Raw genomic sequence first — 21,878 nt, forward strand, 5'->3', positions numbered from 1 at the left:
GTTGAGCGAAAAATTGCTCGGACGTGCACGCTTTTGCTCGGGCGTGCGCGCTGGGTGAAGGGCGTTCCCAACCCATCTGTGTCGACTGCACGACCGAGTGGATTCTCGCTTAGGCATGTGACCTGCTAGCAGACGATCATTGACACCATTCAAAAAACTTGTGCTCTCTTTTTTTTTTTTTTTTTGATGAACTAAAAAGAAAAATGAAATAGGAAATAGAATAGAAAAGATAGAAAATTGGGTTGCCTCCCAATAAGCGCTAGTTTTTAAGGTCATTAGCTCGACCTCCTCAATAATCACTCAAATGAAGGAATGGAGAGTATGATGTCAACTCTCTCAGCAATAGGAGCACCAGCTCGATAGTGCTTCAATATGTGGCCATTTACCTTGAAAGTGCCATCTTGGCGATTCCAAAGCTCCATTGAACCATAAGGAAAATCCTTACAAACTTTGAATGGACCTGACCACCGGGAACGAAGTTTACCAGGAAATAGCTTCAGTCAAGAATTAAAAAGAAGAACCAAATCCCCTTCCTTGAACTCTCTTCGCACAATGCCTTTATCATGCCATCTCTTAGTTTTCTCCTTGTACAATCTAGAACTCTCATAAGCATCAAGACGAAGCTCATCAAGCTCAGTAAGTTGAAGGAGTCTCTTCTCACCCATCGTTTGAGAGTCGAATTAAGGCTTTTAATAGCCCAGAATGCACGATGCTCTAACTCAACAGGAAGATGACACGATTTCCCATAAACAAGACGATAAGGGGTGGTGCATATAGGGGTCTTGAATGCTGTCCTGTAAGCCCATAATGCATCATCAAGTTTAGCAGCCCAATGTTTCCGCATTCTCGCAACCGTCTTCTATAAGATAGTTTTGATCTCACGATTGGAAAGCTCCACTTGGCCACTAGTTTATGGGTGATATGAAAGTCCCACCCTATGATGCACACCATACTTCTTAAGCATAGCTTAAAATTTATTCTCCAGAAAATGCTTACCTCCATCACTAATCAAAACCCGTGTAATGCCAAAGCGAGGAAAAATAGTTTTCGTGAAGAATCTACAAAACACACGAGCATCATTAGTGGGAGAAGCAAGATCCTCCACCCATTTGGAGACATAATCCACATCAACCAAAATATATTTGTTCCCATAAGAAGAAGGGAACGGACCCATGAAATCTACACCCCACACATCAAATATCTCCACATCAAGGATAATGTTGAGAGGCATCTCATTCCGACGGGAAATATTTCCCGTCCTTTGAAAGCGATCACAGGAGTGCACATAATAATGAACATCCTTGAACAAGGTAGGCCAATAAAAACCACATTGAAGAATTTTCGTTGTAGTTTTATTAGTACTAGCATGGCCTCCAAAAGGTAAATCATGACAATGAGATATAATAGGGGATACCTCATTTCCAGGAATACATCTTCTAATCACACTATCTGCACAAGACTTGTAATGGAAGGGATCATCCCAAAAGTACCCCCTCACATCCTTAAGGAATTTCTTCTTTTGTTGAGACGAATATCCATGAGGAATAGTGTCACTAGCCAAATAGTTGGCTATATCAGCATACCATGGGATCTCTGAAGTGGCTAGAGCTAGGAGTTGCTCATCAGGAAAAGCATCATCAATTGGAAGAGCCGCATCACCCTCAGCATCCATAATAATTCGAGAAAGGTGATCTGCAACAACATTCTCAGCGCCTTTCTTGTCTCGAATCTCCAAGTCAAACTCTTGTAACAACAAGATCCACCGAATCAAGCGGGGCTTAGCATCTTTCTTGCTCATCAAATACTTAAAAGCCGCACGATCAGTGTGAATTATCACCTTCGACCCCACCAAATAAGATCGAAATTTCTCCATCGCATATACCACTGCTAACAATTCCTTCTCAGTTGTGGCATAGTTCATCTGGGCCGGATTAAGAGTTTTGCTTGTATAGTAGATGGCATGAAGTTTGCCATCCTCCCTCTGACCTAAGATTGCTCCCACTGCATAGTCATTAGCATCACACATAATCTCAAAAGGGATATTCCAGTCAGGCAATTGAATTACAGGAGCAGAAATAAGAGCTGCTTTTAACCTATGAAAAGCCTCAGTACAAGCATCAGTAAACACAAAGGGGACATCTTTGCCTAAAAGCCCCGTTAGAGGTCGAGCAATTTTCGAAAAATCTTTTATAAAGCGGCTATAAAATCCCACATGACCAAGAAAACTCCTTACTCCTTTGACAGAGTTAGGAGGTGGTAAACGCTCAATGACCTCTATCTTTGCCTTGTCGACTTCAATGCCCCGATGAGAAACAATATGACCCAAAACGACTCCTTGTTGCACCATGAAATGACATTTTTCCCAGTTGAGAATCAAATAAACTTCTTGGCATCTATGGAGCACCTTTTGTAAATTAGCAAGGCAAACATCAAAAGATGTTCCATAGACGGAGAAGTCATCCATAAACACTTTCATAGAGTTCTCAATAAGACTGGTGAAAATTGCCATCATGCAACGCTGAAAAGTGGCAGGAGCATTACATAATCCAAATGGCATCCTTCGATATGCAAAGGTGCCATAAGGACATGTAAAAGTAGTCAACCATAAGCAAATAAGCAAATAACAACAACAAAATGATAGTCAACCATTCTTGAAACACACGGGCACACACTTGCACAATATAATAATCACATTCTAAATTGAAAACATTAATCAACAAGCCTAAACATAATTCTAAATTGATGATAAATGGTACTCTTCATGGGTAATTTGCTTCGAAGAGGAGGCTTAGTCTGGGAGATCCTATCTCTCCCTTACTGTTTGTCATATGTATGAAGTATCTCTCCAGGATATTGATGAAGGTGTGTGATTTTAGGGCTTTTCAGTATCAATTAAGATGTAAAGCTCTAAAATTTACTCACATAGCATTTGGTGATGATATTATCCTCTATTGTGGAGGTGAGTTTCAGTCAATCTATATGCTACTCCAGGCTTTCAAGCTATTCTCTCGCTCATCAGGCTTGTGTATGAACGAAAAGAAGTCTAATTTTTACACTGCAAATGTAGAGGGCCAGTAATTCAGAGAATCAAGGAGGTTTCAGGATTCAATCATAGTAGTATGCCTTTTAAGTACCTGGGGGTTCCTATTTGTGCTAGAAGAATAGGTGTTGCTGAGTATGAAAGCCTTCTTGCGAAGATGTGTGCTTGAATCAAGTTGTGGAGCAGTAGAAATATATCATATGCAGGCAAAATCCAATTGATTAATTCTGTATTAATGAGTATCCATATATATTGGGTTCAAGTATTCATGATCCCTAATACAATTCTTAAAGACATAGAGAAGGTGTGCAGGGCCTTCCTATGGTCAGGTTCCTATTTCAGTTCAACTCCAGGGAACATCAAATGGGAGTAGGTTTGTAATCCAAAGTCAGCTGGAGGTCTTGGATTCAGATGCATCAAGGAGTGGAACAAAGCAGCTTTAGCTAAGTATGTGTGGGCTATTGCTACAAAGCAAGATAACTTGTGGATTAAGTGGGTGCATGCAGTGTATGTGAAACATCAGGAGTGGTGGGGTTACATTCCCCCAAAGAATAGTTCACGGTATTGGAAACAGATTTGCAGTGTTAAAGATGTAATGAAAGAGCATTATTTTGAGGCTGAGTTGCAAAGTATGATTCAATTCAAGGTGAAAGATGTATATAGCAAGATCGTAGGGGTGAAGGAAAAAGTTTATTGGGATAGAGCTATCTGGAACATATTGGCAATCCCAAAACATAGAGTCATAAGCTGGCTTGCTATTCATGAGAGGATTAAGACTGCTGACAGATTAATTAGGCCAAATGGGAATCATTTCAGATATGTAGTGCAAATTATGTTGTGCTCATCTTGAGAGCCATCAATATCCGTCCTTTCAGTGTTCATATGTAAGGAAGATACTGAATTATGTGCATGATTGGCTGAGTATTAAGACTTCACAGGTTCAATTAGCTACACTGTTGCTATTCCTGAATAGAAGAAGCACAAAGTCTAGATTGCAGAAGCAAGTACAGGCTGCTGTGATTACTACTACTATCTAATTTGTATGGTGGGCAAGGAATGAGGTAGAGTGAAATATGGTGGTATGGAGACCTTAGAAAATTTCTAAAAAGATCCAGAAATGTATAGTTATGAGAATTTCCAATATTTTACCTAGGAAGATATCTAGTAAAGATATTAATTGGTGGAAAAATGTAAAGAACAAATCTGTATAGCTTGTATAGCTGAATAGTTGTTGCTAGCTTAGTTTGGAGGAGTCCAACCTAGTTGGTTTGCTCCCCAAGGCTAGTTTTTGGTTGTAATGGAGTTTTGTTTAATATACTAATCTTACTTGGCAAAAAAAATAATTCTAACAATTAAATCTTTTTCTTAAAACTAATGCGACGGCTAGCGTTCTCAGATAAGTACTAGTTACCTAGAACGTCGGAAAAAGTTGTAGCAACAAGTCACTAGGCGTTTTCTTCTTCAACATTGAAAAATCTAATTTCGTGTTGTTTTGTTCCGACCATAATTCCCGGCGATCCAAAACTCGGATCCAATATCGTTCAGGTTAAAGTGAAGACCTAGATGTGCACAATGTACCGTCAGAATTTTAGAACGATCCAACTCTTAAATCTTTGTATATGGTCATTTTTTATAGGTGTGACAAGAAAAATCGAGATCAACTTTTGTCTTCTTTTTATCATCAGATTTTTTTCAAGGGAAAACAAGAAGTTTTATAGGATTAATGATAGAATTAATGATGGTAAAGGGTGCCTTTAGGAGCTTCAAGCTCTTCACTTTCCTTCCCCATACATGCTTATTGTCGACCAGCCATGATTTACTAAGTGGATGATCGATTTCATCACTTGGGTCGCTCCGAAAAGACTCCAATATCGACATGTAACAAAACCGCATCCTAATGCACAATAATAAAAATAAACATAATACTATATTAAACAAATAACATAAATTAATTAATGTTGTAAAATATAAACATGAAAAATATAATATACACATTTTCAGTTTAATTAGTTCGTTATAGATATTTATTAAGGTTGTTAGAATGTTTGCTGATTCAGTTTAATTAGTTTCTTTTAGCTTCCTATAGGCATTTCTCTCTGTGTATACATACTTCGTTCATTCTATTACTTCTCTTTGGATCATTTTACATCATAAATAAAAGTTTCCTATTTCTTTCTCTCTTGACTATCTTCTTCAGCATCTCATCTTTCATCCTGAACTTTAATTTACGCTTAATTTCTTCCGCTACTTTCTATGTTGTTCGCTGAACTTCCATTTCCAATGAATCACTAAAACTTGAAATTTCTTGAATTTCAACATTTTATTTGTGAGAGATTTTCATCTTCTGGGTTTCTTGCAAATTGCAATCTGGAGATTTCCTGAAAGTGCTGTACAGTTACAATTATCCGCAGGTAATTTCTTGATTATCAAGCGTGGAATCTATCGTCGTAATTTTCTTGAAATTAGCCTTTAACGTAACTTTGTTATATATATTAAGCGAGTTAAACTTGTTGTATACTCCGATCCATAAACAGAGAAAAAAGATGATCACAGAAGCACCAGCATTATCATGTCGATATGACAGTGAGCCCTGGAGTTTTGCAGAAAACAAGCAGTTTGAAGCATGTATAGCAGAAGGTTATTTCGACATCAAGGACGAGTCGACTCGGTGGTCTCTAATCGCTCGTAAACTCGGAGGAAAGAGGACCGTAGCAGATATTGTAAATCACTACAATGAACTTGTCTATGACGTCGAGTTGATTGAAACCGGCCGAGTTCCGCTCCCGAGTTACACTAACTCGTATAAATCGGACGATGACGAGGTTGCTTCATCAACGCCATCGCCAAGAACAATGAGGAAAAATTATTCTATATGGACCGAAGATGAACATAGGTACGTACTACTTACTAGTTACTACTTACTACAACCCAAATAAATAAGAATATTATAACTGAGAAATATATGTATATACTCTCAAGAATCCAATTAATGCATGTAGTATGAAATAAGAATGTGGATTGGTCTTCATATGAATAAAGATATTAAGTATTATTAATGTTGATGTTGTACGTTTAGGCATTCTTTTGGGGTTGAAATCAGATTTCTTAAATCTAGTTTCAATTTACTTAAATTAGGTCACATAAACAGGTAGTACCTAATTAATGCAAATATTTGCCAAATTTTAATCTGTGTGAATTCAAAAGTGTACTTTTTGAACTTGATGAGTTCAGTGAGTTTTTTTTTTAAAAAAATAAACATCACAAAGCATATACTTTCTCCATTTTAAAATAAATTAAACACTTATTATTTTAGGTCGTTTCAAAATAAATGATACCGATCAAGTCATATCTATACAAATATATTAAAAGGCGTGCGAAAACAAGAAACCGTGTCACGTGGCGCTCTCCCTAGGGAGTTTTAGTTCATGTAATCCATGTACAATAAAAAAATTAAGAAATTACATAGTATAGGGTTTGATCCCGAAACCTCAATTACATATACTAAAGTTCTAATCACTAGGTTAAGTTGTATTTAGTGTTATTATTATAACGTATTATATTAATAAATGAATTTTTTTCTTACCCGGGGCATAACCCGAAGTTAATAACTGGTATAGTATAATACCATGTCATGTATAAATTTTGTCTATCTATTCAAAGAAGCATCATGTCAGAATTAATCTGAAAATCGTATGTAATATTTTGTTATATAGGTTGTTTTTGGTTGGCTTGAAAATATATAAAAAGGGTGATTTGAAAAGCATTTCAAGAAACTTGGTGCCAACAAGGTCAACACATCAAATTGCTAGCCATGCTCAAAAGTTTGTTATTTCTCGCAATCAAGCATCAAATGGCAAGAAACTTAACAGATCAAGCCTCCATAATATTACTGAAAATGATGATGAAGCTTTGCAAAAGCTCCACCAAAAAGGTCTACTTCCCACTTATATATTTGACGAGCTTCGGTCAAAGTCTCACGTCCAGCAACCACCAAGAAAAATAGCAAAAGTAGCACATAATAATGAACAAGTTGGCTATTACACTTCTCAAAGCCAATTTCAGTCGGTGCCTCCACTGCCATCCTCACCACCGTCATTGCCTCCACTGCCGTCGCTACCAGTACCACGATCATCGACACTGCCGCTACGGCCTTGGCCTCACTAATCTGTCAATGGTGGGTGTATTCTTAGGATTTCCAGATCAATCAGGTTATATTATTCATTGGTTAACCAATGATGATAAGATATAGAAGTATGAATATATGATGAAAAAGACAAGTGTTTCTATTTTAATGCTGAAGAGGGGTTTATTCTTAAATGTCCAAGAGTTAGTCTCCAGAAATTCATTATCTGAAAGCTTTCATGCCATGAGTTAGAATCTGAGTTAGAACCATTAAAGTGAGAGTTCATAGGATTACGTATAACATAAATGAATTCTACCAAATTTTGTAATATTGCTGAATACAAAGTAGTAATGTTACAGCTGTAGTTTATTTGTTTCTTTTAATGATCCTAGGCTGCTTCTGTGACAACCACTTGTGTGGGATAGTTTTTGTCCTTTGTACACATACTCCTAGGTTTTTTAGGTGCTGATGTATATATATACCTAAGATGTTTGTTTGCGCCATTTTCATCACAAAATCAGTGAGAAAACATTGAGTGAAATTCAAAAGAAACTGGAAGCAAGTTACTTGTTGTCCAAGAGAGAAAATTTGAGTCTTTAAAATTCTTTATGGTTTCAGAGCATGAATTTTAATTCCTGATCCTTGTTTTGAGTGTTTTAAAGACTCTTGTCTTAAAAAAAATCATTTAACGTTTTTTGTCTTTGAAATGGCTGGTGCTGGAACCCACAACAACAAAGACAACAATTTAAATCCAAACAAAGATGCCCTCTTTGTTGCTGTTAATGAAAATGCTGCAACGCCTTTAGGAGGAATAATCTATAATGGTGGAAATTTTCTAAATTGAAATAGGAGTATCAGGATAGCACTTGGTGCTAAAAACAAACTAGGTTTTCTTGAAGGGAAACACAAGAAACCTACTACAGGAGCTGATGAAATTCAGAAGTGGACAGGGTGCGATTATATGGTGAGATCATGGAATCTTGCCACCATGAAACCTGAAATTGCAAGTAGTCTTGTTAGTATGCTGTCTACTAGCAGATTGTGGGAAGAAATAGTTGAGAGGTATCGACAGACAAATGCCCCTCAACTATATCAATTGAAGAGAGAACTATGGGATCTTAAGCAAGATAACTTGAGTGTGAGTGAATACTATTGTAGACTCAAGGAACTATAAGAACATATAGCTGAGTTGGAAGATGTTCCAGAATGTACCTGTGGGGCCATGGGGAAGTGTACCTGTGATCTGCATGTTAAAGTCTCTCAAAGAGATTTAGATAACAAACTGATGAAGTTTTAGAATGGGTTGAATGATGTGTATGAACAAACAGACAAACTTTCTTAGATGGATCCCTTGATGCCTATGAACAAGGCTTATAACCTTGTTATGCAAGTTAAGAAGCAGAAGCAACTTGCTTCTCAGATGAGTCTTGGAGTTGAGATGAGTGCCTTCACAGTCAACAGACACAGTCATAGCCTTGGACCTCTTCAAAACTTTCAAAAGAAAGACTACAAAAAATTGAAGATGCAAGAATACAAGAAAATGAAGATGGAAAAGGAATTAAAAAAAATGCAGCCATTGTGGAATGAAAGGACATGTAAAGGAGGAATGCTTTGAAATCAATGGGTATCCAGAATGGTTCAAGCAACCCAAGGGAAAGATGTGGTACAGGGAAGCTGCTAACATGTCTAGGCATGAGGAAGAAGTTGTAGGAAACACCCCTCTGAATCATGCCTCACAAAGACAAGGAAACATTGGTAAGCTTAACAAAAATGTGGTTTCTTCTTTTGTTCAAGAACTAATGAAATTGATCGGAGATAAGCAGAGTGGAGAGGGAACAAGTTCCAGCAACTTTGTAGGTAAAGTTACAGCAAATATTGCTAGCTATGTTCATGATGATATGAAATCAGACACTTGGCTCATAGACTCAGGAGCAAGTGATCACATTACTGAGAGTAGAAAACTTCTAATAAAAAAAAATGTAAATGGTAATGTAAAATGGGAGATGTTAGGTTGAATGAAGGAATCATGTTGTATGATGTTTTGTACATTAATGATTTTAAACACAACTTACTTTACGTGAGCAAGTTATTCAAACAATCTGACAAGGAACTTGTTTTTGACAAGGATGGATGCTCATTACAGGACCATATCACTAAGAAGGGTGTGGAACTTCGAAAGAGTGAGAATGATTTATACAATTCGATAGAAGGAAGGTCTGCTGACATGAAGAAGGATACTCTAGGAAGACAAGAGAAAGGAAATGCAAATGCTTGTAATAAAGTTGGAAAACTGAATCTTATTCATGCTAGATTGGTTCATGTATATGTGTCTAAGATGCAACATTTACAAATTTTGTAAGTGTGATGAATTGAATGAGTACTTCTGTGTTACATGTTCTGTTGTAAAGCATCATAGACAACCTTTTGTGCCTAGTAAGTTTGTTACTAGCAACATATTTGACTTGATTCATGTGGACTTATGGGGTCCCTACAGGGTTAAGACTATAATAGGTGCTAGTCACTTCTTGACCATTGTGGATGATTTTAGTAGAGCAACTTGGACACATCTCTTGTCCAACAAAGAACAAGTGAGAGCAACCTTAACAAGTTTTCTTTGCTATGTTGAGAATCACTTTAATACCAAAGTTCAAACTTTGAGGAGTGACAATGGGACTGAAATATTTAAGTGTGAATGTAGTGAGATTCTTGTTAAAAGAGGTATCATTCACCAGAGAAGTATTGCAGGTGTACCTCAGCGAAATGCCAGGGTGGAAAGTAAGCATAGATATCTTCAAGATACAACTAGAGCTATTAAGCTCCATGCTGGGTTGCCTGCTTACCTATGGGGTAAGGGCATCCTAGCAGCCAGTCACCTCATCAATCTCCTTCCCAGTAGAGTAATAAACTGGGAAACACCCTACAAGAAATTAATGAAGAAAGAAGTTGATTATGATCACTTGAGAGTTATTGGGTGTCTATGTTATGCAATCCCCAATAAGAAACCCTCTGACAAGTTTGTTGCCAAAAGTATCATATGCATTCTAATGGGGTATCCACACAACCAAAAAGGGTATAAACTCTTAGACTTGCAAAAAAAAAAGTATTTGTGAGCAAACATGTGGTTTTTAAAGAACACGTCTTCCCTTTTATTCTAAAAAAAGAAAATGATGATTTTATTAATGTCTTGAGACATGATGCATTGTTTAACAATGAAGATTTTGCTCGTGAATATGACACTACGGATGAGATAACTGAGCAGGAACAATTACACACATATGTTGTAGAAGAAACAGGTACAATAAGAGATACAAAACATATTCCTTGTGATAATGAACCTCTAAACCTGGAAACAATAAGATCTCACAGGGGGAGTGCACTCCCAAGAATTGTTGATCTGCTAGGGACAAGAAGAAATGAACAAGATGTCAATTTAATTATAATTACTCTAGTTGATTCTTCTTATTATTCAGCAGATTACTTGGCTTCTCTTAGCAATGTACAGAAGGCCAGGGAGCCTAGCCATTATGGAGAAGGCTGTCAAGATCAAGGTTGGGTGAAAGCCATGGATTCAGAAATCAAGGCACTAGTAGATAATGACACATGGGAAATGGTGGACCTGCCACATGATAAGAAGGCAATAGACAACAAATGGGACAATAAGATTAAATTACCCCTGAAGGCAATGTGGATAAGCCAACACTGGTGGCAGGATGTGATAGACAAGTGGAAGGAAAAGACTACAAACACACTTTTTCTCATGTTGCTAAATTTGCACGTGTAAGAATAATACTTATTGCTCTTGCTACTGCTTTAAAGTGGCCCTTGCACCAGTTAGACATCAATAATGCCTTTCTATATGAGCATTTAGAAGAAGAAGAAGAATACATGAAGCCTCCTAAAGGGTTTCAAGGTGGGAAGGAAGGACAGACATGCAAACTCAAAAAAAGTCTGTATGGCCTCAAACAGGCATCTAGACAGTGGAACCTTGAGCTTACTCAACACTTTCTTCCTCATGGTTACACTCAATGTAAACGAGATTATTCTATGTTTACCAAGAAGATTTCAGGAAAGCAAACAATCATCTTGGTATATGTAGATGATTTACTTATTAGTGGAGATGATCATGTTGAGATTCAACAGATTAAAAACAATCTTCACAAATGCTTTTACCATCAAAGATCTTGGAGCAATTAGATATTTCTTAGGCATTGAAGTGTCTAGAAATTCCAAGGGAACCATATTGGAACAAAGAAAGTTCATTCTAGATATTCTCAGGACTGGGATGGAATGTTGCAAGCCTACCAAGTTTCCCTTTCCTAAGGGAATTAAATTGTCTATTGAGACAAGAGACTTGATTGAAGATCTAGAGTCCTACAGAATTATCATTCGGAAATTACTTTATCTCCATTTAACAAGACCTAATATTTCATATAGTGTGCAGCAGTTAAGTCAATTCATGTCTGCTCCTAGAAAACCACACTTTCAAGCCGATATCCATGTTGTGAAATACTTAGTTGGGACGCTAGATTGAGGTTAGGTCTTTATTATTTAGTTAATCAACCACTACAACTCACAACTTTTTGTGACTCTGATTGGGGAAGTTGTGCCTTCAGTCCCTTATTGGCTATCGTATCTTCTTGGACAATTCTCTTGTATCTTGGAAAACCAAGAAGCAGAAAATTGTATCTAAGTCCTCAACTGAAGCAGAATACAGGTGTATTTCTCAAACTACAGTGAAATAGTCTGGATACATGGGCTTTTGGAGGATCTCTTCTTTACCATCTCTCAACCCATTGATTTCTTCTGTGACAACAAATCAGCTAACCATCTTCCATATAATCCAATCATTCATGAAAGAACCAAACATTTGAAGGTAGACTTTCACTATGTTCGAGATCATATTCAAAATGATTTTCTCAAGGTTCTTCACATTTCCTTTATTTAACTTGCTGATCTTATGACTAAGTCTTTGAGTGAACAGCAAAACAATCATCTCTCATCCAAGCTGGTGGGGAATAGTGTCCTCTGCTCCATCTTGAGAGGGGGGGTATCAAGAATATGGTTGTTATGCAAATTTTGTAATATTGATGAATACAAGTGGTAATGTTACAACTATAGTTTATTTGTTTCTTTTAGTGATCCTAGGCTGATTATGTAAGGACCACTTGTGTGGGATAATTCTTGTTCTTTTGTACACATATTCCTAGGTTTGTTAGGTGTTGATGATATATATACTTAGAATGTTTGTGTGCGCCATTTTCATCACAAAATCAGTGAGAAAAGATTGAGTGAAATACAAAAGAAACTGGAAGATAGTTACTGCTGTCCAAAAGAGAAAATTTGAGTCTTTAAAATTCTTTACTAGTTTGTAACTAGAATCTCTTCTACGACCTTCATTTCACCATATCAACCTTATAATTATTTACAGAGGATAGTTATTTTCACCTTTATAACTTATTAGCCTTGAACTGAACTTATAGACCATGAACTTAATGTATCCGAACTGATATAGTAGTTGTGAATTGAACTTTGGTAGCCATAATTAGCCCTCAGCCTAACTAAATTTTCCATAACGAGTGAAAATAAAGCCTAAACCTTATGCAACTGAACATACATCGAAGTCCAATTTGAGTATTTGACAAGCTTTTTCCATGATTTTTCATCTTCTTGAGGCTGTTGAGGCTACCAAACATCTCTAGTGTAAACATATAAGTCAAGTCCTCGAAGCAATCATTAAACTTTAGTGAGAATATGTGCTGGTTAGTTGCAGGCTGCACATGAGTAAGTGCAGCCCGTACGTTCTTTTCGGAAACCTAATGCATGATCACCAATTCACCAGTTATCACCAATAATAAACGATGCTTCAGTCAGAGAAAGGGCTGCTGGTTATCTAAAAGTCCTCTTCTCGATAGCCCTGCATTCAAGCAAAACATTTGATGAGTGCCAAAACTTGGCTTATCTTGACACCAAATATAAGAAATAGTTTGAATAAATTTCTACCAACTCTAGCATCTAATAAGGTCATAGGATCCTCAGATTCACCGTTGTTACTGTTGTTAGGGTTGCTTGCTGACTGTGGTAAAGGCCAGGCCATATCTTAATCATGAGCATAATTTTTTTCCAGTAACTGTCTGCTGGTGAATTTGCTGCGAAATGTCTACCTTCTGTTCAAGAATCATGATATTCAGGTGTCAGGTTATCCACATCTGACTAAGGTTGTGTTCTTTCCACCTTATTTCAGGTGCTTATTACTTATTAAAATTGACACACAACATATGAAACAAGAAAATTTTAAATCAGACGAAATCAAAACTTCTTAGTCAGTTTACTTATTAGAAAATGTCTAAGATTTTGTATTAGTGAAATATATACAAATTGAATATTTGAAATATACTCACAAATCTAACAAAATTTGACATTATAGCTTTTTAATCTTATAAATTAGCATACAACGATGGGCTAAGTTCAATCGAACCAGAAGACAGACTAGATCTGTTGAAAAGATGCAACCTCACAGTGCTCACAGTGTTCCTAATCACAGAACATAATTCGCTCCCATGATCTCCTATCCTTTATGCTTTAACAATTTTAGCATTATTAGTCTTTTGTCTCCTAGTGTCCATGATCATGTATTTTGTCTTGTTGTATGAGTCATGATCTCTTCTCCCTAGGTTGATACTATATATATATCACCTAGGTCAGGTTGTAACTTTTTAAGCCGTTTTGAATGAAGTGAAAGGAGGCAGTATATGGTGAGCTAAAATTCTGCAGAATTGATCCACATTTTCATGGTATCAGAGCTGAGGTTAATTACTGCAAGAATCAGCACCTACCTTTTTCTAAGGTCTCCTTTCTTTCTTTCTTTCTTTCTTTTTCTCTTCTCTCTTCCTTTCATCATCTCTTCAATGGCAAAGCTATCAGACATACAAAACCCCCTTTATCTTCATCCTTCTGATAACCAAAACACCATTGCAATCAGCAAGCTGAGTGGTTCAAACAATTACAGAGAGTGGAGAAGGTCCATGGAAATTGTCCTGGCCTCAAAAAGGAAGCTTGGGTTTGTAACTGGAGCTGTGGCTAGAGATGCAACTGATACAGAAAAGGGAGAACAATGGGACACATGTAATCACATGGTGATCTCTTGGATTATGGCTTCAGTAAGTGATTCCATTAAGAGATCTATACTCTTTATGAACACTGCTAGAGAGATCTGGGCTCATCTGGAAGTGAGATTTTCTCAGACCAATGGAGCAAGGAAATACAAGCTCAATAGAGATGTCTATGAGTTTAAGCAGAATGGGCAAGGAATTGCTGATTACTACACTGGCATAAAGGGAATATGGGAAGAGATTGAGGGATTGAACCTTCTTCCAGCCATAACCACAATGACCACTGAAGTTAATGCCTTTGTAGAAGCCTTGAACAGGCAAAAGGAAGAACTCCAGCTCTTCCAATTCCTGAATGGATTGGATGAAGACTATTCTGCCCAAAGAAGCCAAATCCTGCTCCAATCCCCTCTTCCTAGTGTGGAAATAGCCTGTGGAATGCTGCAGCAAGAAGAATCTCAGTGAGATACTCTGAAGATAGTAAAGAGTGAGATGGAACCAATTGCTATGTACAGCAAAGGGCAAGAATTGTCAGGAAAACTCAGTTTCTCTCTTTAGATTTTCTCTCCACGTACATTGTATGGTGGTGGCTATGGCAAGATCATCTAGAGGTGCGGGAAGGAATGGAGGTAATGCTGGTGGTATGAGGAAATCTGGTCCTAGTCTTGACACTCCAAATAGGAAAACGAAGACATTGGATGCAATATTGGGAATCACACCATTGGAGATTGATAATGAAACAGAGATTATTCAAGAGGAAATACTTTCACCTCGAACTTCGTTGAGAGAATTACAGAATCAATCTGAATCGAGAGTGAATTTTTCAGATTGGATAGAATCAATCCATAAGTCCAAAGAAAGTATGTCTGGAGAACAGAGGAGCAGGATTCAATTTGGAGGTAATGATCCTATTCCGATTCTCTTTGATGAAACAGTAGGTAATCAGAATGCTGAATTGATTAAAATTGGAATTGAAGACATACAATCTGAGATAGATTACTGGAATTCAGCATTATACTGTTATGTTGATGGTGCGAATCCACCTGATCATGTAATGGAAGGTTACATAAGGAGAATTTGGAGAGATATGGGAGTAGATAAGGTTGCGATGGTGAAACCTGGAATATTTGTGGTTCGATTTCGTTCAGTAGAGAAGAGAGACAAGGTTTTAAATGGAGGTATTCCTTTCTTTGATCATAAACCAGTGATGTTGAAAGCCTGGAATCCTGAAGTTGATATTCAGAGAGAGGAGCTTAGAACACTGCCAATTTGGATCCAGTTGAAGCTGGACTTTAAATATTGGGGTGAACAATGTATTTTTAAAATTGCAAAATCTCTTGGTAACCAATCAAGCTTGATCAGGCTACAATTAAGCGAGAAAAATTGCAATATGCGAGAATGTTGATTGAAGTTCAGTTGAATCAACTATTCCCTGAGAAGATTGAGTTTATCAATGAAGTAGATAATGTTATGGAGGTAGAGGTGACTTATGAATGGAAACCAGTTACATGCTCATCATGTAATGGTCTGGGACATACTAAGGAGGAGTGTAGGAAGCCTGAGGTTAAGAAGAAGCAAGTGTGGCGTGCAAAGGGGCAATTAAATGGTGTTGATAGATCTGTAAGAACTGGAATAGTGAAAGAGGTGAATTAGGTGGTAACTCAGGAGGCAAATGAATTCACAAATGTGGTCAAAAGCACAAAAGCCCAAACAGCTGTTACTAGCCAGATTCCTTTGCAGAATGGGTTTGAGATCCTAGCAGAGGAAGAGGACACTATGGTGGAAGGCAGGGAGGAACAAGGAATGCAATGTGAAGAGGCGGAAGGTGGAAGTCCTTCCAATAGGGATGGATAGTATAATAAGCTGGAATGTGAGGGGTGCTAACAGTCCTGCTAAACAAAAAGAGATCAAGAAGTTCTTGAGCTCAAGGAAAGTAGGACTTGTTAGCCTCCTTGAAACAAAGGTAAAGACAAGTAACATGGGAAGTCTTTACTTAAATCTATTTCATGGATGGTGTTTCACATCCAATTCAGCTCTGCATAAGGGAGGAAGAATTGTGATTGCTTGGAACCTGGTAGTTTTACCTTAGACATAATAGTTATGACTAGTCAGTTGGTACATTGTAGAATTCTGAATAGACAGGGGTCAAAGGAATTTTATTGTACTTTTGTGTATGCTTTTAATGATGGCAATGGAAGAAGAGAAGCTTGGAAGGACTTGGAGGACCTGGCTAAGGACATTACTGGCCCTTGGTTATTAACAGGTGACTTTAACTGTGTAATGAATGTGAATGAGAGGATTGGATCTGTGGTGAGGCACCAGGAGATTGCAGATCTTTGTAGTTGTATGAATGTGTGTGGTATGCAGGATATGGTTAGCACTGGTTGCTTATTCACTTGGAATAATAAGCAACAGGGAGAAAGTAGAGTCTATAGTAAACTGGATAGGGTTATGATCAATCAGGAATGGATAAACCAATTTCAGCACTCAGCAGCTCAATTCTTACCTGAAGGCTTATTTGATCATTGTCCAGTTGAAATAAATGTTTATCCTCAGTTGCAGATGGGAAGAAGGCCTTTTAAATATTTCCATATGTGGAGTTTTTCTAGGAAATTTGAAGAAATTGTTACAGAAGCTTGGAGTAGTCATCAGGTGGGGACTCCTATGTATCAGGTGGTGAAGAAGCTCAAGAAGGTTAAGGAGGCTCTCAAACAGTTAAATAAGGCTGGCTTTGATGAGATCCAAAGTAAGGAGCTGGTTGCTCTTACTGAATACAAAACATTACAAGACCAGTTACATCAGAAGCCTGGTGATGTTGATTAGCTGATAAAGAAAGAATTGCTGGCCATGAGTACAGTAGAGTGCATAAACAATACATGGCTTTTTTGGCTCAAAAAGCTAAATTAGCTTGGTGCATAGGTGGAGATGAGAACAGTGCACTTTCATCAGTCAATTAAAGCTAGAAGGATGCAAAATACAGTTTATGCTATACATGATGAGCAAGGGGTCTGGCAAGATGATGTGAAAGGTGTAAATGAGAGTTTTCTAAGGTTCTACCAAAATCTTCTAGGTAGAGCTATGGCTGATAGAATTCCGGTGAAGAAAGAAGTAATAGAGATGGGACCAAGGTTAACAGCAGACCATATTGCTATCCTTGAAGCTGAGTATACAAGAGAAGAGGTGAAAACAGCTATGTTCTCAATAGAGGGGAATAAAGCGCCAGGCCCTGATGGGTTTGGAGCTCATTTTTTCAAGGATGCATGGCACATAGTTGGAGCTGAGGTAACACATGCTATACTGAATTACCTCCAAACAGGTAAATTGTTAACAGAGGAAATACAACTATATTAACCTTGATTCCAAAAGTAAGCTGTCCAAGTAGTGTGGCTGAATTTCGACCTATAGCTTGCTGTAATGTGTTGTATAAATGCATCACTAAGGTGCTGTGCAATAGATTGAAAGTTGTATTACCTGACATTATTGCAGAGAACCAAGGTGCATTTGTTCAGCAAAGATATATCATACATAATATTATGATATGTCAAGACCTTGTGAGATTCTATGGAAGAAAGAGTATTAAGCCTAGTTGTCTAATGAAATTAGACATGAAAAAGGCCTATGATACTATAGATTGGGATTTTTTACAAGAGATGATGATTGAGTTGGGCTTTCCTAGGATGTTTATACAGCTGGTAATGAACTGTGTTAGAACACCTAGGTTTTCTCTGATGATTAATGGAAGTGTTCATGGTTTCTTTGCATCTAAAAGGGGGCTAAGGCAGGGAGATCCTATTTCTCCTCTATTGTTTGTCATCTGCATGGAGTATTTATCAAGGATTATGATGAAGCTCAGTGAATCAAGAGCATTTCAGTTTCATCCTAGATGCAAAACACTTAAACTGACTCATCTAGCATTTGCTGATGATATCATTTTGTGTTGTGGTGGTGAGTTTCAGTCTATATATAAGATGCTGCAGGCTTTTAAATTGTTCTCTCAATCTTCTGGGTTGTGTGTGAATGAGAATAAATCTGACTTCTACACAGCAAATGTTGATGAAATAGTAATTCAAAGAATTAAAGAAGTTCAGGGTTCAATCATAGTAGGTTACCCTTCAAGTATTTGGGGGTTCCTATTTGTGCTAGAAGGGTGAATGTAGCTGAATGTGAAGTGCTGCTAGCCAAGATGTGTGCAAGGATTAAAATGTGGAGTAGCAGGAACATCTCTTATGCTGGGAGAGTACAGTTGATAAACTCAGTGCTTCTTAGTCTTCATATCTACTGGGCACAAGTCTTTATGTTGCCTCAGACTGTGTTAAGGGATATTGAGAAGATTTGTCGAGCATTTTTATGGTATGGAAATTACTTTAGCACTGTCCCAGGTAGCATTCAGTGGGAGAAGGTGTGTAGACCTAAGATGTCAGGGGGCCTTGGATTCAGGAGGATCAAGGACTGGAACAAGGCAGCACTTGCAAAATATGTCTGGGCAATAACAACTAAGCAAGATAGCTTGTGGGTCAAGTGGGTGCATGCGGTGTATATCAAAGAGGACAGTTGGTGGGGTTATATCCCACCAAAGAACTGCTCTTGGTATTGGAAGCAAATCTGTAATGTTAAAGAGACCATGAAGCTTCACTATAATGAAGATGAGATGAAGAACATGACACAGTTCAAGATAAAAGAGGTGTATAACAAAATTACAGAAGAAGAGGAGAGAGTGCACTGGGATAAGATGATTTGGAATAGGCTAGCAGTGCCTAAACACAGAATGATCAACTGGCTTGCAATTCAGGGCAGACTCAAAACAGCTGATAGATTATGTATGATGGGGGTTATAACTGATGATCAATGTAAACTATGCTGTGAACACAAAGAGAGTCATCAACACCTATTTTTCCAATGTTCCTATGTAAAGAGAATCATGAAGTCTGTGTTTGAATGGCTGGGTTTTAAAAGTAGGCAGGATCAATTGATGAGACTAATGATGATAATGAACAGCAGAAGTGGAAAGTCCAGAGTAGTGAAGCAAATACATGCTGCAGTTATCACAGCTAGTGTCTACTATATTTGGTGGGCAAGAAATGAAGTTCAATGGAACATGATTGTCTGGAGACCTGAAAAGGTATATAGAATCATCAGAGAGTGTATAGTTATGCGTATTACAAGTGTATTGCCTAGAAAGATTTCTAGCAAAGATATAGATTGGTGGGAAAATGTAAAGAGGAAACTGTAATATGTATAGCTTTTAGCAAAAGTTTGTAGCTTTCCTTTTGTGGAGGAGTCCAACCTAGTTGGTTTGCTCCCTAAGGTTTAGCTGTTGGTGTAAAAAGTTTTTTGGTGATTAATACTACTTACTCTTACTTAGCAAAAAAAAAAAAGCAAAGGGCAAGAAAATGGTTGCACAGTGTGTGGAAGAAAGAACCATGCTGCTGAAAGCTACTGGAGAGTGATTGGATTTCCAAAAACACATCCAAAATACAAGAAGCAACTGGGGAAGAGCAGGGAAAAAGAAGGTGGAACTTTTGTGAGGGGATTTCAAAGGAACAAAATGGCTGCAAATGCTCAAACTCAGGAAGAAAGTGTGGCTCTAACTGCTGTTCAACTGGAGAAACTTCTGAAGTTGATCCCTTCAGAGACCTCAAGCTCAAAATCTGCAAAACCTGGGTATGACACTGAGGAAGAAATAGACATGAACAGCTTTGCAGGTATGATGTCTTGTCATAATACCTCTAGTTATACAAAGGGGTGGATGGTGGACTCTGGAGCCTCGGACCACATGGTGGCTGAGTTTGATAAACTTGAGAACCCTAGGGAATTCCCAACTCACACTAAAATAAACCTACCTAATGGTAATACAGCCAAGATAACACATGTAGGGAATGTGAAGATTGGAAACAACATAACCTTGAAAAATGTGATGTTTGTGCCTGAATTTAAACATAACCTCATGTCAGTGAACAAGCTAATCAAAGATAATGATTGTGGAGTGAAGTTTCTGTCTGAAATGTGTTTAATTCAGGACTGTGCAACTCAGAAAACTAGAGCTGTGGGAAGAGCTCACCAGGGTCTGTATTACCTTGAAGAGAGCAATGCTGGCAAGGAGTGTGAGAAGCAAGGATCTGTGAACAAAGAAAAGACAAGTATGTCTGTAAACAGTAGCAAATGTAGTGTTGAAAACAATGATAATGGTTTGAAAGTGTGTAATCTTTGGCACAATAGACTTGGGCATGCTCCCATGGAAAAGATACACAAAACTGGATGTTTACCTGTTGCTTGTTATGATAAAACTGTTGTGTGCTTAACTTGTCCTATGGCCAGATTTACAAAACTTCCTTATTATAGTAGTAAATCATGTGCTAGCTCCAGGTTTGAGTTGATACATTTGGATATTTGGGGCCCTTACAGGGTAGAAACAAAGGGGAAATACAGGTACTTCCTTACTATAGTGGATGACCACTCCAGGGCCACTTGGGTTCAACTCCTAAGGGCTAAATCTGATGCTTACCTGGCTATAAGAAGGTTTGTGTTATTTGTTAAAACTCAATTCAATGCTACTGTGAAAGCCATAAGATCTGACAATGCATTGGAATTCAGTGATGGTGAGTGTTTGAAATTTTTTGGAGATTTGGGAATCAATCACCAAACCTCTTGTGTGGACAGGCCACAACAGAATGGTCGAGTAGAAAGGAGGCACAGGAATGTGCTAGAAATGGCTAGAGCATTAAGATTTCAGGCAAGGCTTCCATTGAGTTTTTGGGGACATTGTGTGTTGACTGCAACCTATATAATCAATAGGCTGCCATCTCTGTGCTATAGGACATCTCACTCCATATGAGAGAATTTATAACAGGAAACCTGATTACTTTAATATGAGGGCATTTGGGTGTCTTGCCATAGCCTACAACCCTAAACTGAATCATGACAAATTTCAACCCAGGGGCCTTCCCTGCATCTTTTTAGGCTATCCACATGGAAAAAAGGGATACACAGTGATGAGTCTAACCACTAGTCACACTTTTGTCACCAGGGATGTCAAATTTCATGAGGATGTGTACCCTTACAACAAACAAAGTTCTTACACACCTCTCAGGGAACCTCTACCAATTCCTATGCCTCAAAACACACCAACCACAAACACCTACCCTACCTCTGTTGCCTATGAGTCTTATGAAGTAACAGCTGATAGTGAACCAAAACCTACTGTTAGGACACCCCCAAATTCTCATAGCTCTCCTCAAACCTCACCTACTCAGCCATTAACTTCACATGCCTCACCTTAACCTCTTAGAAAAACTACAAGAACTAAAAGGCTTCCCACATGGCTCACTGATTATGAGCACCCCCTGCCATCACCAGAAAACATTTCTCAACCAGAAGATGTCACCAACCTGGTTAATACTCCTGTTCAACCTCAATTTCATGCCTTCCTGTCTCAAGTGACTCACCATCAAGACCCCATTCACTTCAAAGATGCAGTTCAACACCTGCCTTGGGTTCATGCAATGAATGAAGAAATCAATGCTCTAGAACAAAACCACACATGGCAGCTTCAATACTTACCCCCTGGAAAGAAGGCTATTGGGTGTAAGTGGTTATACAAAACCAAGTTTAC

General features: G+C 37.9%; 3 protein-coding genes across 3 annotated transcripts; 2 read left to right on the top strand and 1 right to left on the bottom strand.

The window, feature by feature from the left end:
- Nucleotides 1-296: 296 nt before the first annotated feature.
- On the bottom strand, nt 297-844 carry LOC104882893 (uncharacterized). The gene is made up of 2 exons (XM_010667308.1): nt 662-844; nt 297-494 (listed from the first exon to the last, which is right to left on the bottom strand). The coding sequence occupies exons 1-2, from the start codon at nt 842-844 to the stop codon at nt 297-299; spliced, it is 381 nt and encodes a 126-aa protein (XP_010665610.1).
- A 15,525-nt stretch (nt 845-16,369) lies between these two features.
- Nucleotides 16,370-17,092, top strand: LOC130589827 (uncharacterized). The gene has a single exon (XM_057391422.1). The coding sequence runs from the start codon at nt 16,370-16,372 to the stop codon at nt 17,090-17,092; it is 723 nt and encodes a 240-aa protein (XP_057247405.1).
- Nucleotides 17,093-18,470: 1,378 nt separating this feature from the next.
- Nucleotides 18,471-19,499, top strand: LOC130589828 (uncharacterized). The gene has a single exon (XM_057391423.1). The coding sequence runs from the start codon at nt 18,471-18,473 to the stop codon at nt 19,497-19,499; it is 1,029 nt and encodes a 342-aa protein (XP_057247406.1).
- Nucleotides 19,500-21,878: the final 2,379 nt, after the last annotated feature.

Source organism: Beta vulgaris, chromosome 8 (genome assembly GCF_026745355.1).
Source record: "Beta vulgaris subsp. vulgaris cultivar EL10 chromosome 8, EL10.2, whole genome shotgun sequence".
In the NCBI taxonomy this organism is placed as follows: Eukaryota; Viridiplantae; Streptophyta; class Magnoliopsida; order Caryophyllales; family Amaranthaceae; genus Beta; species Beta vulgaris.

Bases quoted from the DNA above. Each gene is read 5' to 3' on its own strand.
- LOC130589827 (XM_057391422.1), top strand. From the start codon at position 16,370: ATGACTAGTCAGTTGGTACATTGTAGAATTCTGAATAGACAGGGGTCA.
- LOC130589828 (XM_057391423.1), top strand. From the start codon at position 18,471: ATGTGGAGTAGCAGGAACATCTCTTATGCTGGGAGAGTACAGTTGATA.
- LOC104882893 (XM_010667308.1), bottom strand. From the start codon at position 844: ATGCGGAAACATTGGGCTGCTAAACTTGATGATGCATTATGGGCTTAC. The intron at 495-661 runs GTGAGAAGAGAC...TCTTGACTGAAG, and splicing joins ATTCGACTCTCAAACGATGG to CTATTTCCTGGTAAACTTCG.